Source organism: Leopardus geoffroyi, chromosome A3, assembly GCF_018350155.1.
Source record: "Leopardus geoffroyi isolate Oge1 chromosome A3, O.geoffroyi_Oge1_pat1.0, whole genome shotgun sequence".
Taxonomy (NCBI): domain Eukaryota; kingdom Metazoa; phylum Chordata; class Mammalia; order Carnivora; family Felidae; genus Leopardus; species Leopardus geoffroyi.
Genome location: NC_059336.1, coordinates 102,835,721 through 102,848,673, shown reverse-complemented (window position 1 = coordinate 102,848,673; position 12,953 = coordinate 102,835,721). Strand labels below are relative to the sequence as shown.

The window sequence follows — 12,953 nt, the reverse complement described above, 5'->3', positions numbered from 1 at the left end:
CGGGGGGTGTGTACAGTTGTAATGATTTCAGGAATGAAGGGTGTTGTAGCATAGCCTTATCGAAATTTTTTCTTTGGAATGGACTTTTTACTGTTATACAAATTTAGGATGTATGATGAGGACTCCATGGAGGGACTGATTCCAACCCCCAGCAATCTTGGAATACAGGGAATGTGCCTGGAGATTCCCTTTTGTTAAACTGTCTCTCCAGGAAGCCCTCAGCAAAGAGAGTACCTTCCCTGAAGGAAGAACTACTTATAATTGAGAACATGTATTTCCTTCTTGCTCTGTCCACATCCCTGCCTGCCTGACTTACCTTCCTCTATAGACTGGGCAGTGCCTGGCTATAAAAGCTTAGGGGGAATCCTAATATTCAAAACTGGCAAAAACGTCTCTGTTGGGGCTGAAGCAGGGGTGGTTTTGCATTGCTATGGTGCTCAGGACTGGGGGGAAGGCCAGAAACTTACAGGGTCCAAATCCTAAACAGGTACCACAAAGTCAACAGATGGTAAGAAAACATTTGGTTTTTATGGAAAAGAAAACAGCATCACACAAGCAAAATGGTTATATGTCTTCACTGTTAGGGATGTTTAGTTTTTGCTTCAGTGCATTGTGTGAAACCCAAGGAGATGGCTTATAGAGCCAGATAAAGTCTCAGGAATGCCCTTGCCATGGCGATGAGAAGGTAGGCGCAGGTGTGAGGCAGGTTCATCTGTCCCAGGGAGACAGTGAGAGCAAGTTAGTACCTAAATATTTTTATTTGATTATATGCTGTTCTCAGATGTATCCTTTTTACCTCTGGCATCTTCTACTCAGACTCCCTTTGTTTGGTTTTACTTTTATTTTTGTTGCTGGAAATTGAATGCATTTTGTTAGGAATTTAAACAAATATTAAGGCTTTTGTTTTTGTTTGTATCCTCTCTGCTCTGTTTTATGGAGGAGGGGACATGTGGTAGGATTCATTGAAAGTGAGTTTCTCTGTGGGAGATATACAGAAGAAAGTCTTCAGGGCTTCTGATTTTATAGACATGGCTTCTCTACTATCTTCCTTCACCTCTTGTGGCTCTCCCAGAAGCTCACAGAGTTAGACATGCTTGAAGACAGTAATATCCTAGTCCTAGTGCTTCTTTGATGGCTATAGAAAGCAAGGTTAGGGGTGCCAAGGCGTCACTGTTGAAGTCCTACTGTGCTTGGGGTGCCTGGGTGGCTCAGTCAGTTAAGCATCTGACTTCAGCTCAGGTCATGATCTCACGGTTCATGGGTTCGACCCCCATGTCAGGCTCTGTGCTGACAGCTCAGAGCCTGAAGCCTGCTTCGGATTCTATGTCTCCTTTCTCTCTCTCTCTCTCTCTGCCCCTCCCCAGCTCACGCTCTGTCTCTCTTCCACAAATAGATAAATATTTTTAAAGTGTAAAAAAAAATAAAGTCCTACTATGCAGAGACTACTAAGTCCCTATGTGTGAAGCCAAGAGTGGGGTTTGGGGAGGATCAAAGAGAGGTGAAATAGAAAATACCCTTCCGCCCTAAGAAGAAAAAACAAAGGCAGCAGTGGTGTTCGGCAGACCTAGGATATTAGTATCTTTAATATCCACTCTGGGGAGGGGGAGGGCTTCTGGTTCCATGCTGTGGGAGGGGGTACAGGTGCAGGGCAATGGAATCGTTCCATTTCCACCAACCAGTCTTGAAATGAGAGAAGGAAAAGCTGGGCATGACACAGCTGTTCTCTCTCCTGCGTGCTGGTGCTGACATTGTCGTTTCCCACCTGTCCTCTTTCCCTTCTGAGCCTCCTCTTTCCTTTATAGGTCACGAGCCTGGGCTGATGCAGTTGGTGAATTACTACAGGGGGGCTGACAAACTGTGTCGCAAAGCTTCTTTAGTGAAGTAAGTGTTGAAGAGTCATTTTCAGTCTATTACATAAACGTTTTCCACTTTCATCCTGAAGCCCTTTAGCAAAAATGTGGGATTTTTTTTTTTTCTGGACAAAAATACTTTTGTCTAAAAAGCCAACAATATTAGTCCCGGAGTATCCTCTGTGCTACTTTGATTACAGTCTAAAACTTTGCTGTTTGCGCCTGATAAATCCTGTCTCTTAGGTGAGGCTACCTAGAAGCAGAACGGGAGGCCCAGGTTTCTTATGTGGTGGGTGACTAATGGCAGGGGAGTGGAGGGGTGGAGGTGAAGGCTCTTGGGAGAAACTCATCCAGAAGCAAGGCGGGGGGCCAGACAGCAGGGGAGGAAGCCAAGCAAAGACACGGTTTCAGCTGAAGTCTCTCCTCAGCCTGACTCCATGGAGCTCAGGAATAAATGGTACCTCCGAACTGAGACGAGAGGACCTGGCTTCTGTCATCTAATACCAGTCAGCCACTGGCTGTTAGGGGAAGTGGAGAATGTAGCTTCCCCTCCATTTCTGGACAGGGGCTAGACCTGCAGAAGAGGCATACGTGAGCTCTTGGCAGCCAGCTCATAGCAGCCAGGGGTCCCAGAAAGGACACCCAGGCAGGGTATAACAGTATCTGCTATACTGCCCACTTCCAAGCAGTGGGGTTATGGCTAGGTGTCATAAGAACGGTCCCATAAGGTAGGGGGAAACAGTATTATACAGGGATTAAGGGGGAGGATTAGCAGCTTGGGTTTTAATCCCAGGTCTCCCTCTCATTAGCTTGGGTGTATATCCTCATCCCCCCCAGGCCTCAGAATCTACCTCATAAGGTGGCTGTGAGGATTAGCTAAGGCGACACATGTAACGTATATGGCACAGTGGTAGTAAGTACCGGACTCTGTGCCTTGGTTTCTCCTTCTGTAAATAAAATGGGGATAATAGTAACCACCTCAGGGTCGTTGTAAGAATTACTTGAGTTCATTTATGCGCTGGCTTTGAATAATGTCTGTCTCATAGTTCACACTACATAAGTAAAAGCTCTTACTACTGTTATTATGCCTGTCACTGCTATTATTGTTATCATTTCAGTAGGAAAGAACTGGGTAGTGCCCCCCAATCAGGGTTGTAATGAGTCTCCAGTTTTCTTTCCATGAAGACTAGTGAACATGCGTGTGTAGCCTAACAAATCCTTTAGGGAGGAAGACACTGGAAGATATGACTCAACGCAAATGCTCTTTTCCCCACTCACATTTCACTCTGGGCCCTATCTATTTACTAAGTTGAGTGTTCATGGCATTAGCTTCCCCTGTTTGTCCACACTCAATGGCCCCAGTAACGTATATATCCAGTTCTGTCTGTGATGGATTTTCATGATTCACCATCCACCCCTAAAGGTGAGTGAAGCTTTCTGAATTCTTATTACATATTTACATGTTTAGAACACAAAAGATTGTTTCACCAGAACTAAGAGTAGAAGTGGGACATGATTATTTATCCAGATCATTCATTTAAAAAAATTTTTTAAGGTTTATTCAATCTTTTTTCTGCTATGACTTTTTTTTTTTATCTGAGGATAAAGGGAGAATTTAGCTTTTAGAAGTATGAACAGAGGATGTTGTAAAAATTATGTACGTAACATTCTACATATTTGCATAGTTAGTTATAATGAAGTGGCATGACCACGTGACTGGGGTCCTGATCGGGTCTGAGTAGGTATCTAGATCTCTGTGACCCTGGACAACACCGCTCTAAATCCCAGTGACCCATCTGTCAGTGTGGATGGGGATGATTATACTTGTTCTTTGCCCCTCTGTGACATGTGGCATGGTCTGTGATGACACCTTGTAAATGGTGACATGGTTTATGCAGGCTGGGGGTTGTCATTCTCCTCATAAGCTTCCTTCATTCTCTTAGGTGGCTGGCAAGGGATTGTAGTTCCAGGAAGCGATGGTTCCCTTTGTCATTTTGTCTCTCTCCATAATTTTGTATGGCTTCGGAGGGCTCCAAAGGGTAAAAAATGTAATTTCTTCATTTTAATGTAGGGCAGAATGGCAACTCATAGAGGATAACTGGGTTGCCCATTGCCATAGCGGTTAATGTCGCTACACATTGTGCAGTTCCAGTCTGTACAAATGAACCTATGGGCCATGTGACTGGGCATCCCTCACAGGGCTTCTTAGAGTCTCGATAGTGTTCTCCACTGGACCCTGGATAGCAAGTGCCTTCCTCCTGTTACTTCAGGGAGTTTGAGAAATTCATCAAGACCCTGTGGCTGTAGTCTCAGAGCCCTGAGTGGCTTTTCTCTCTGACCTAGGTTGAAGGCTTTCTTTTTCTCCTGTGAAGTTTTTCCCCTAATATATATAAATGAGCCTCCATTTGTGATTTCCTTCTAAATGGGTTTCTGAGGGAATGGAACAATTGCAAAGGATGCTGTCCAGCAGAAACAGAATGCCAGCCACATGTGTAATTTTAAATTTCCTAGTAGCCACATTAAAATACATACAAAGAAATAGGTGCAATATATTTTACTTTTTTTTTAATTGTTAAAACATTTTTATTACAAAATCTATAAATTAATCGTTTTGGTAAAGTTCTTTAATAATTTAAAATCCTTGATATCCACAGAAATCTATTTATGTTTTCTAGTACTCTCCCATGAATCCTAACTTTAAACTTGTTTTTATTGGGTTTGGATATACATACCATGGTAACATTATGAAATGTTTGGTCCATTGTAGAAGCTTGTGTTGACCTTTTTCTATTTAAACAATTGTTTCAAAAGCTGAGCCTGAAAATACTTTATACACTACAACAAAAATCACTGCATTTAGAATTGATGTTATAGCAATTGATCATAGTTTATTTCTGTTTTTTAAGCCAAAATGGAACGTCGGTTTCCTAATTCCTTCATAGTTCCTTCTATCAGATGGTAGATGGAATAATAATTACACAACAACGTATTTCTGACTTCTCCAGCTATTTTATTTGTAAATATAAACACTCTTTGTTCCTTTTTCTTGATATTTTTAGCTGTTATAAAGAGGTCAGTATCGAGAACAGGTTGGCATTTGACAAATTTTCTTTTTACCTCCTGGTCGAAAAACATTTGAGAGGAAGAATTTTATTTATTTATTTAAAAAAAAATTTTTTTTAACGTTTTTATTTTATTTTTGAGACAGAGAGAGACAGAGCATGAACGGGGGAGGGTCAGAGAGAGAGGGAGACACAGAATCTGAAGCAGGCTCCAGGCTCTGAGCTGTCAGCACAGAGCCCGACGCGGGGCTCAAACTCACGGACCGAGAGATCATGACCTGAGCTGAAGTCAGCTGCTTAACCGACTGAGCACCCAGGCGCCCCATTTCTTCTCGCTTTTATGGAACAATGAATTCTGTTCTCTGCCAGAACTGAATGAGAGTGTGGTGAGGCGATGGCAGGGGGCTGGTTGGCCACAACAAGCTTCAAATGAAAACCTGTCTTGCTAGACTGACTGAAGTCCTTGGAGACCTGGCCTTGCTGATTCCAAATTTGACTTGTTTAATTTCCTCAAGGTGATCAGTTCTTTGGTGATAGATTAATATTTTACTTTAATAATATATTTTATTTAACCAGAAAAATCCAAAATAATCAGTTTGATATGTTATTAATATAAAAACAATTAATGAGATATTTTATAGATTTTGTTCTCTTTCTGAGTCTTCAAACTCTGGTATAAGTTCACATTTTTGGAACATCTTAATCCAGACACTAAATTTTCATCTAAAACCCTTGCTCTGTATTTAGATTTCATGAACATTTATGGTTGAAATGTTGATTTACATACTTAAGTTGTTCCCACGTAAAGTTTTTCAGTAACTCAATGAAAAATCATTTTCTTTTCATAGTTGCAGACACATTGGCTAAACTGGTTCATATTTTTAGAAGAATGACTTGAGTTTTCAGAACTATATCTAAGTTAAATAAATTCATCAACTCTTATGTCAACACGTATTATTAATATCTAATTCAAAAGAGATATTGAATAAAGTGAAAAGAAATTCTAAATTTAGCAATGTCAACAAAGTGTTCTTAAAACTTTTCTTTAGTTTTTGTAGCCAATTTGCATAATGCTGTCTATTTCAATTTAAATCTTCTACATACTGAGTCATGCTCTTTTTAAATGTTTATTTCTTTATTTTGAGAGAGAGAGAAACAGAGAGAGAAAGCATGTGCACATGCGCCCATGCACAAGTTGGGGAAGGGCAGAGAGAGCGAGAGAATCCCAAGCAGGCTCCATGCTGTCAAGCGCTGTGCCTGAAGCAGGGCTTGATCTTATTAACTGAGATCATGACCTCAGCTGAAATCCAGAGTCAGATGCTTAACCAGCTGAGCCACCCAGGCTCTCCTATACTGAGTCATGTTATAAAAATATGTGAAATCATTATTGTTGGCTGTGTTATGAAATTGGAGCATAAATTCTCACACCTGTCTGGTTAGGTCATAAATAAGATCTTCTTTTCCCTTCCTTGGAGCTTCAACTTTAGCTTGATCGCCTAGAGCGTATATTGATGAGAAGATGTAAATCACACTGCCACTTTTTATCTTTGATTACTGAATAAAATAATTATTGATTTGGGAAGCATTTTCTTTTATTTCAAGAGAATCTGATTTGGAGTTGACAATATAGTGAATCTTTGTAGAACTCCTTTCTCTCAATTAGTGAACACTGGCAAAGAACACAGTATCATTCAATCTATTGTCTTCTGTTTCTTTCAACAGTTCCATACTGGGGAATCATTGTAGCATTTGCAAGTATATACTAAACCATTTCAACAACTGTATCCCTGATAGTTTTCATAGAGTGGGCTTCAGAAAACTGAGTGCAAGTGTTTCCAATATGTACCATATAGTACAATGAAACACTAAAGGAAGCATCGGTGTATTAAAATCCCAATAAATCAGATTTCAACCCAACCTAGCTGAAGCACTGTCACAATAGAAATTTTCACATGTAGGTGAGATTCTTCTTTGACAGATGTAAAAGATTTAAAAATATCTACACCACAAGGTTGGTAGTTTTAAGGCTGAAATTTGATATTTTTTCATGTATTTGAAAATTCTTTGAGGGGAGCCTAGATGGCTCAGTCAGTTAGGCGTCTGATTCTTGATTTCAGCTCAGGTTATGATCTCACAATTTGTGAGTTTGAGCCCCGTGTTGGGCTCTGAACTGCCAGCGCAGAGCGTGCTTAGGTTTCTCTCCCTCTCTCTCTCTGCCCATCCCTCACTTGTGCATGTGTGTGTGTGCTCTTTTGCTCTCTCTCTCAAGATAAATAACTAAGTAAATTTATAAAAAATATTGGAAGCAGAACATTCCCAAAATATTCATTGGGCAACATCTTATGTCACAGAATTCAACTAAAACTGAAGGAAAATATTTAAGATTTTTCCATTTTTGAATCAGTCTTTGATACTATTAGAAAAGTTTTGTATTCCTTGGGCAGTATTCATGACTTAGCTAAAGATTGTTCACTCTTTGTAAAATGTCTTATTTTTACTGTTTTCCTCAAAGTATTTCCTCCAGCTGTATTTCTATCTAAAATGGTTTTTTGGGGGCGCCTCGGTGGCTCAGTCAGTTGAGCCCCCAGCTCTCTTTCTCCTGTCCCTCTCCCCTGCTCACTCTCTCTCTCTAAAATATAAATATATAAATAAATAAATACACAAACAAATAAATAGAAATGGTTTTCTTTTTTGTGCAAGAATCCATGCCATTTTATAACTGACCAAAGTTACAAGTTCAGAGCCTGTTAAAAATATGTTTAAACATTTTTTGTTAGGTATTTAATTCTGATTTCAGCCACAAATTTCATTGATTTTTTTTAAAGTTTTTATTTAAATTTCAGTTAGCTAACATACAGTGTAATATTAGCTTCAGGTGTAGAATTTACTGATTCAAAGCCTTATTACAACACCTGGTGCTCATCATGACAAGTGCATTCCTTAATCCCCATCCCCCACCCACCTCCCCTCTGGTAACCACCAGTTTGTTCTCTATAGTTAAAAGTCTGTTTGTTGTTGTTGTTGTTGTTTTTAATTTTTTTTAACGTTTATTTATTTTTGAGACAGAGAGAGACAGAGCATGAATGGGGGAGGGTCAGAGAGAGGGAGACACAGAATCCGAAACAGGCTCCAGGCTCTGAGCTGTCAGCACAGAGCCCGACGCGGGGCTCAAACTCATGGACTGCGAGATCATGACCTAAGCCGAAGTAGGCCGCTTAACCGACTGAGCCACCTAGGCGCCCCAAAAGTCTGTTTTTTGGTTTGCTCCCCCCACCCATTTTCTTATGGTTGAGTGGAAACTGCTTATGAAATTCATTACATTATGTATTTTCTGAAAATGTCTCCTTTGTAACTCTGCTATAGCAAGTTGAAGTTGCCGTTTATTGTGAAATTTCTGTCATAGCTTCTGCCAGTTCTTTTTTTTTTTTTTTTTTTTTTTTTTTTTTCCCCCATTACTGTCCTGGTCATAGTTCTAGCTTTGGCATCCCCACTCAATTCTGCATCAGTCTTTGACTAAGAAGATAAGAATCAAGGGGCACCTGGGTGGCCCAGTTGGTTAAGCATCCAACTTCGGCTCAGGTTCCTGGGTTCGAGCCCTGCACAGGGCTCTGTGCTGACAGCTCGCAGCCTGGAGCCTGGTTCAGATTGTTTCCTTCTCTCTCTGTCCCTCCCCCACTAATGCTCTCTCTCTCTCTCTGTCTCCCAAAATTCAATATACATTAAAAAAATTTTTTAAATGAGAATCAAAAACTGAGAGAAGAAATTTCTTCCTCTGTCAAAGCCATGGTAAATAACTGTCTGGGGTACACCAGGAATATGCTGGAGGCTGTGCTTATGAAGTCAATCGTCAGGTTAAGAGCAGATGGAATTGTAGCAATGAAGGTGTGAATGATACACAAACTCAAAGGGAGTAAAACTATCACATTAACTTTACAAAAAAAATATTTGGCATTGGTAGTATGCCTTTGTTTTAAATTTAAAATTTTTTCTCTATTTGTTTTTTAGCTAGATACATAGTTACATTTCACAGTAGTTGCCAGTTACGATTTACATAGTTATCATTGTAACTCGTGCTGTCCGCATAATAAGCACGTTATGATGCTTCATCAATGGATGGGGCATAAAGTCACTTGAACTGAATCAATCTATTGTCGCAGAGTAGAACAGTGACATGTTTATGTCAGCTACTAGGAACAACACATGGCCTGACGTGCCTGCTGCAGGACCGGAGAAATATCTGAGGTCGTGCAGTGGTTAATGTCATCCTACCGAAAGAGTGAAGTTGTGAATAATGGGAGAATACAACACTTCAGTTTTTACATTAAAACTAAACAAAGTTTAAAATTCAGTTCCCGTGTCACATTGGCCAGATTTCAAGTACTCAGAGGCCACGTGTGGCTAGTGGCCACTGTTTGGCCAGTGTAGATAGAGTTGAATATTCAGTGAGTTAGAAATTTATTGATTTTTGTTCCTTTGAATTCAAGTAACTTTCAAATTCTGTTGCCTTTGGCTTAAAAATAATTTTACTTTAGGGGCACCTCGGTGGCTGAGTCAGGTAAGCGTCCCACTTCAGCTCAGGTCATAATCTCACAGTTCACAAGTTTGAACCCCATGTTGGGCTCTGTGCTGACAGCTCAGAGCCTGGAACCTGTTTCAGATTCTGTGTCTCCCTCTCTCTCTCTCTCTCTCCCTCCCCCGTTCATGCTCTTTCAAAAATAAATAAAAACATTTAAAAATTCTGAAAAAATAATTTTACTTTAAATCTCTGTTGAAAATTTCATTACTTCTGCCGTTTGCTCATAGATTGATTTTGCAGGTGGATCTTTTTTTTTTTTTTTTAATGTTAATTTCTTTAAAAGAGAGTGAGAGAGAGCCTGCCAGTATGAGCAGGGGAGAGGCAGAGAGAGAGAAGGAGAGAGGGAATCCCAAGCATGCTCTGTGCTCTCAGCACAGACTCTGACATGGGGCATGATCTCACGAACCATGAGGTCATGCATGACCTGAGCTGAAATCAAGTTGGATGCTTAACCAACTGAGCCACCCAGGTGCCCCTTGCTGGTGGATCTTAACACAGGCTTAACATTAATAGTTCTAGATAGGGAAGGGAGTGCACCTTAGGGAAGGCCTGCAGATCTTTGTGTGGGTTCCTTCCTGCCTCTGATTCCTGGGAAGTAAGAGTAAGTTTTGAGTGAGGACTGGGAGTTTGGAGCTTGCATAGTACCTATTTCTTACTGCCTTTATGATCTTTGGAAATTTACTTCTTGGTTGGACCCAGTGCCTCATCTATGAAATGGGATGCTAGTGCTTTCCCTTTTGGGGGTCTGATTGGAGAGTAAATGCAATGGGAGGCCCTTAGTAAGCCCTTGTGTTTATTAAGTGCCTTGCTCATGGCCTGACTTTATCTTCTGTCATGTTATGTTGTTTTGTGGTCAGGAGGTGTTTTTAGTTATGATCACTGGAGTCCTGTGCCCCATTATTCTGTGCCTCCTTTATTCTGGGGTGTCTGCGTGGCTCAGTCAGTTAAGCATCTGACTCTTGGATTTTGGCTCAGGTCATGATCTCACAATTCATGAGTTCAAGCCCCAGGTCAGGGATATTCATTCTCTCTCTCTCCCTCTCTCCCCCACCCATCCCCTATTCTCTCTCTCTCTCAAAATAAATAAGTAAACATTAAAAAAAGATAGATTCCTCCTTTATTCTAATAGTCATTGAAGCCAGGTTGAGCTAAAAACAAGCAATGAACTAAATAGATAATTGGATTCCTTTTTTAAATATATTTTTTAACATTTTTATTTATTTTTGAGAGACAGAGAGAGAGCGTGAGCAGGGGAAGGGCAGAGAGGGGAGACACAGAATCCAAAGCAGGCTCCAGGCTCTGAGCTGTCAGCACAGAGCCTGACACGGGGCTTGAACCCACACAACTGTGAGATCATGACCTGAGCTGAAGTTGGATGCTTAACTGACTGAGCCACCCAGATGCCCCGGATAACTCAGATTCCTAAGCAGTGGCCTTTGTTCTTCAGAGAGTTGGGCCAAGATAGTATTTTTTTCTAGTAAATACTAGAATATAGTTTCCTAAATTCTCTACTTTGTTTTTTTAGCATAAGTTTAGCCTAACCACAACGTAAATGTTGAAAAAGTATGGTTTTAGACTTACTTCCAGTTTCCTTAGGGATGCATTTTTTTAATTTATGTATTTATGTATGTATGTATGTATGTTTATTTATTTTTGAGAGAGAGAGAGAGAGAGACAGAGTGCGAGCAGGGGAGGAGCAGAGAGACGGAGACAGAATGAAGCAGGCTCCAGGCTCTGAGCTGTCAGCACAGAGCCCGACGTGGGGCTCGAACCCACAGACCGTAAGATCGTGACCTGAGCCAAAGTCAGACGCTTCACCAACTACACCACCCAGGCACCCCTAGAGATGCATTTTAAAAACAGCTGAAGTTCTGAGGGTGCCTTCTTGGCTCATTCAGTTAAGCGTCTGATTCTTGGTTTCCACTTAGGTCATGATCTTGAGGTTTCATGAGTTTGAGCCCTGTGTCAGTCTTTGTGCTGGCAGCGTGGAGCCTGCTTGGGATTCTCTCTCCCTCCCTGCCCGTCCCCTACTCACACTGTTTCTGTCTCAGAATAAATAAATAAACTTTAAAAAAGTGAAAGATAACCTAGTTAAATACTGCTTTTAAAGTAAACAAATAAAAGGAGCTAAAGTTCTAGACATTAAGCTCCTGTTTAACTATTTGGAGCATGCCTTAAGGGCTGCATGTAGTAGCTATGTGCTGCCCAATAGTGTCTTACGGGTCTGCTCAGGGAAGCCAAGAGCAGAGTGGGATAAAGAAACCAGCTCCCGGCTCTGGTGTTGCCCTTCCTCCTGACAAGCTCTGGGGGAAAGCACTGGCTTTTCTGAGTGGAGTGGCAGGGTGTACTAAGAAGGGAGACTGACCCTCTGTCATCTGTCAGGCTAATCAAGACGAGCCCAGACCTGGCTGAGTCCTGCACATGGTTTCCAGAGTCCTATGTGATTTACCCAACGAATCTCAAGACCCCAGTTGCCCCAGCACAGAATGGAATCCACCCACCGATCCATAGCTCGAGGACAGATGAAAGGGAATTCTTCCTGGCTTCTTACAACAGAAAGAAGGAAGAGGGAGAAGGCAATGTTTGGATTGCAAAGTCATCAGCTGGTGCCAAAGGTGAGTTGGCATTGCTGTTCCCTTCTTTCTTTCCTGTAGGTTCCTATGTGCTTTGTTCTATTGTGCAGTAGAATTCAATGATATCTTTAGGCGAATGACTGTTCTAATCTGAATGCTCAAGGGTGGAGACCATGTCTAGTTACATAGTTTTAAATATTTATGTAGGTACTGATGACTTCTAAACGTATGCCTCCAGCCAAAATATTTCCCTTTACGCTCCAGATCCAGTGTGGAGGGCATTTCAAATGTAACATGTCTGATACAGAACTCTTCGTTTCCTGCCCAACTTAACCCACCCCAGCCTACCCCTCTTTTCAGTCTTCCCACATAGTATGTGATCCCACTCCTCACCTAGTCTCCGAAGCCCCAAACCTAGGATTCCTCCTTGACTGCTCTTTTCTTTATAATCCATACCTAATGCATCAGCAAGTCTTGTTAACTCTACCTTCAAACCACATTCTGAATTAGACTTTTTCTTGCCATTTCTACTGCTCTTACTTGAAGTTAAAACTATTATTGTCTCTGGTCTGTGTCACTGCTGTGCCTGCTCCCAGTAGTTCTCCTCTAAGAGAGAGTGGTGTCTAAAAACATAAATCTAATCATTTTACTCCCTGCTCAAGACTGACCAGCTGGCTTCCCAATGCAGTTCAGATAAGCTCCAGATTGCTGATGGTAGCCAACACCATTTGACATTTGCTTGTATCTCTGGTCCCATCTCTGTTCTTTGCCTTGTTCACTGTTCTATAACCACGCCTGCCTAGAGTCCTACAAATACTCTAAATTTGTCTGTGTATCTTGAATGTGCTTATCGATTATTTTCTATTTCTTTCAGCTCAAATGTTACCTTGTC

The 12,953-nt window shown here is 41.2% G+C and overlaps 1 protein-coding gene across 3 annotated transcripts in view; it reads left to right on the top strand.

The window, feature by feature from the left end:
- The window catches only part of TTL (tubulin tyrosine ligase), a 38,319-nt gene that overhangs the window by 1,508 nt on the left and 23,858 nt on the right, over positions 1–12,953 (top strand). For all 3 annotated transcript variants that reach the window (XM_045446861.1, XM_045446863.1, XM_045446862.1), the window contains exons 2-3: positions 1,803–1,881; positions 11,871–12,103. In XM_045446861.1, coding sequence (XP_045302817.1) covers positions 1,803–1,881; positions 11,871–12,103 — 312 coding nt within the window. The remainder of the gene's footprint in view (positions 1–1,802; positions 1,882–11,870; positions 12,104–12,953) is intronic.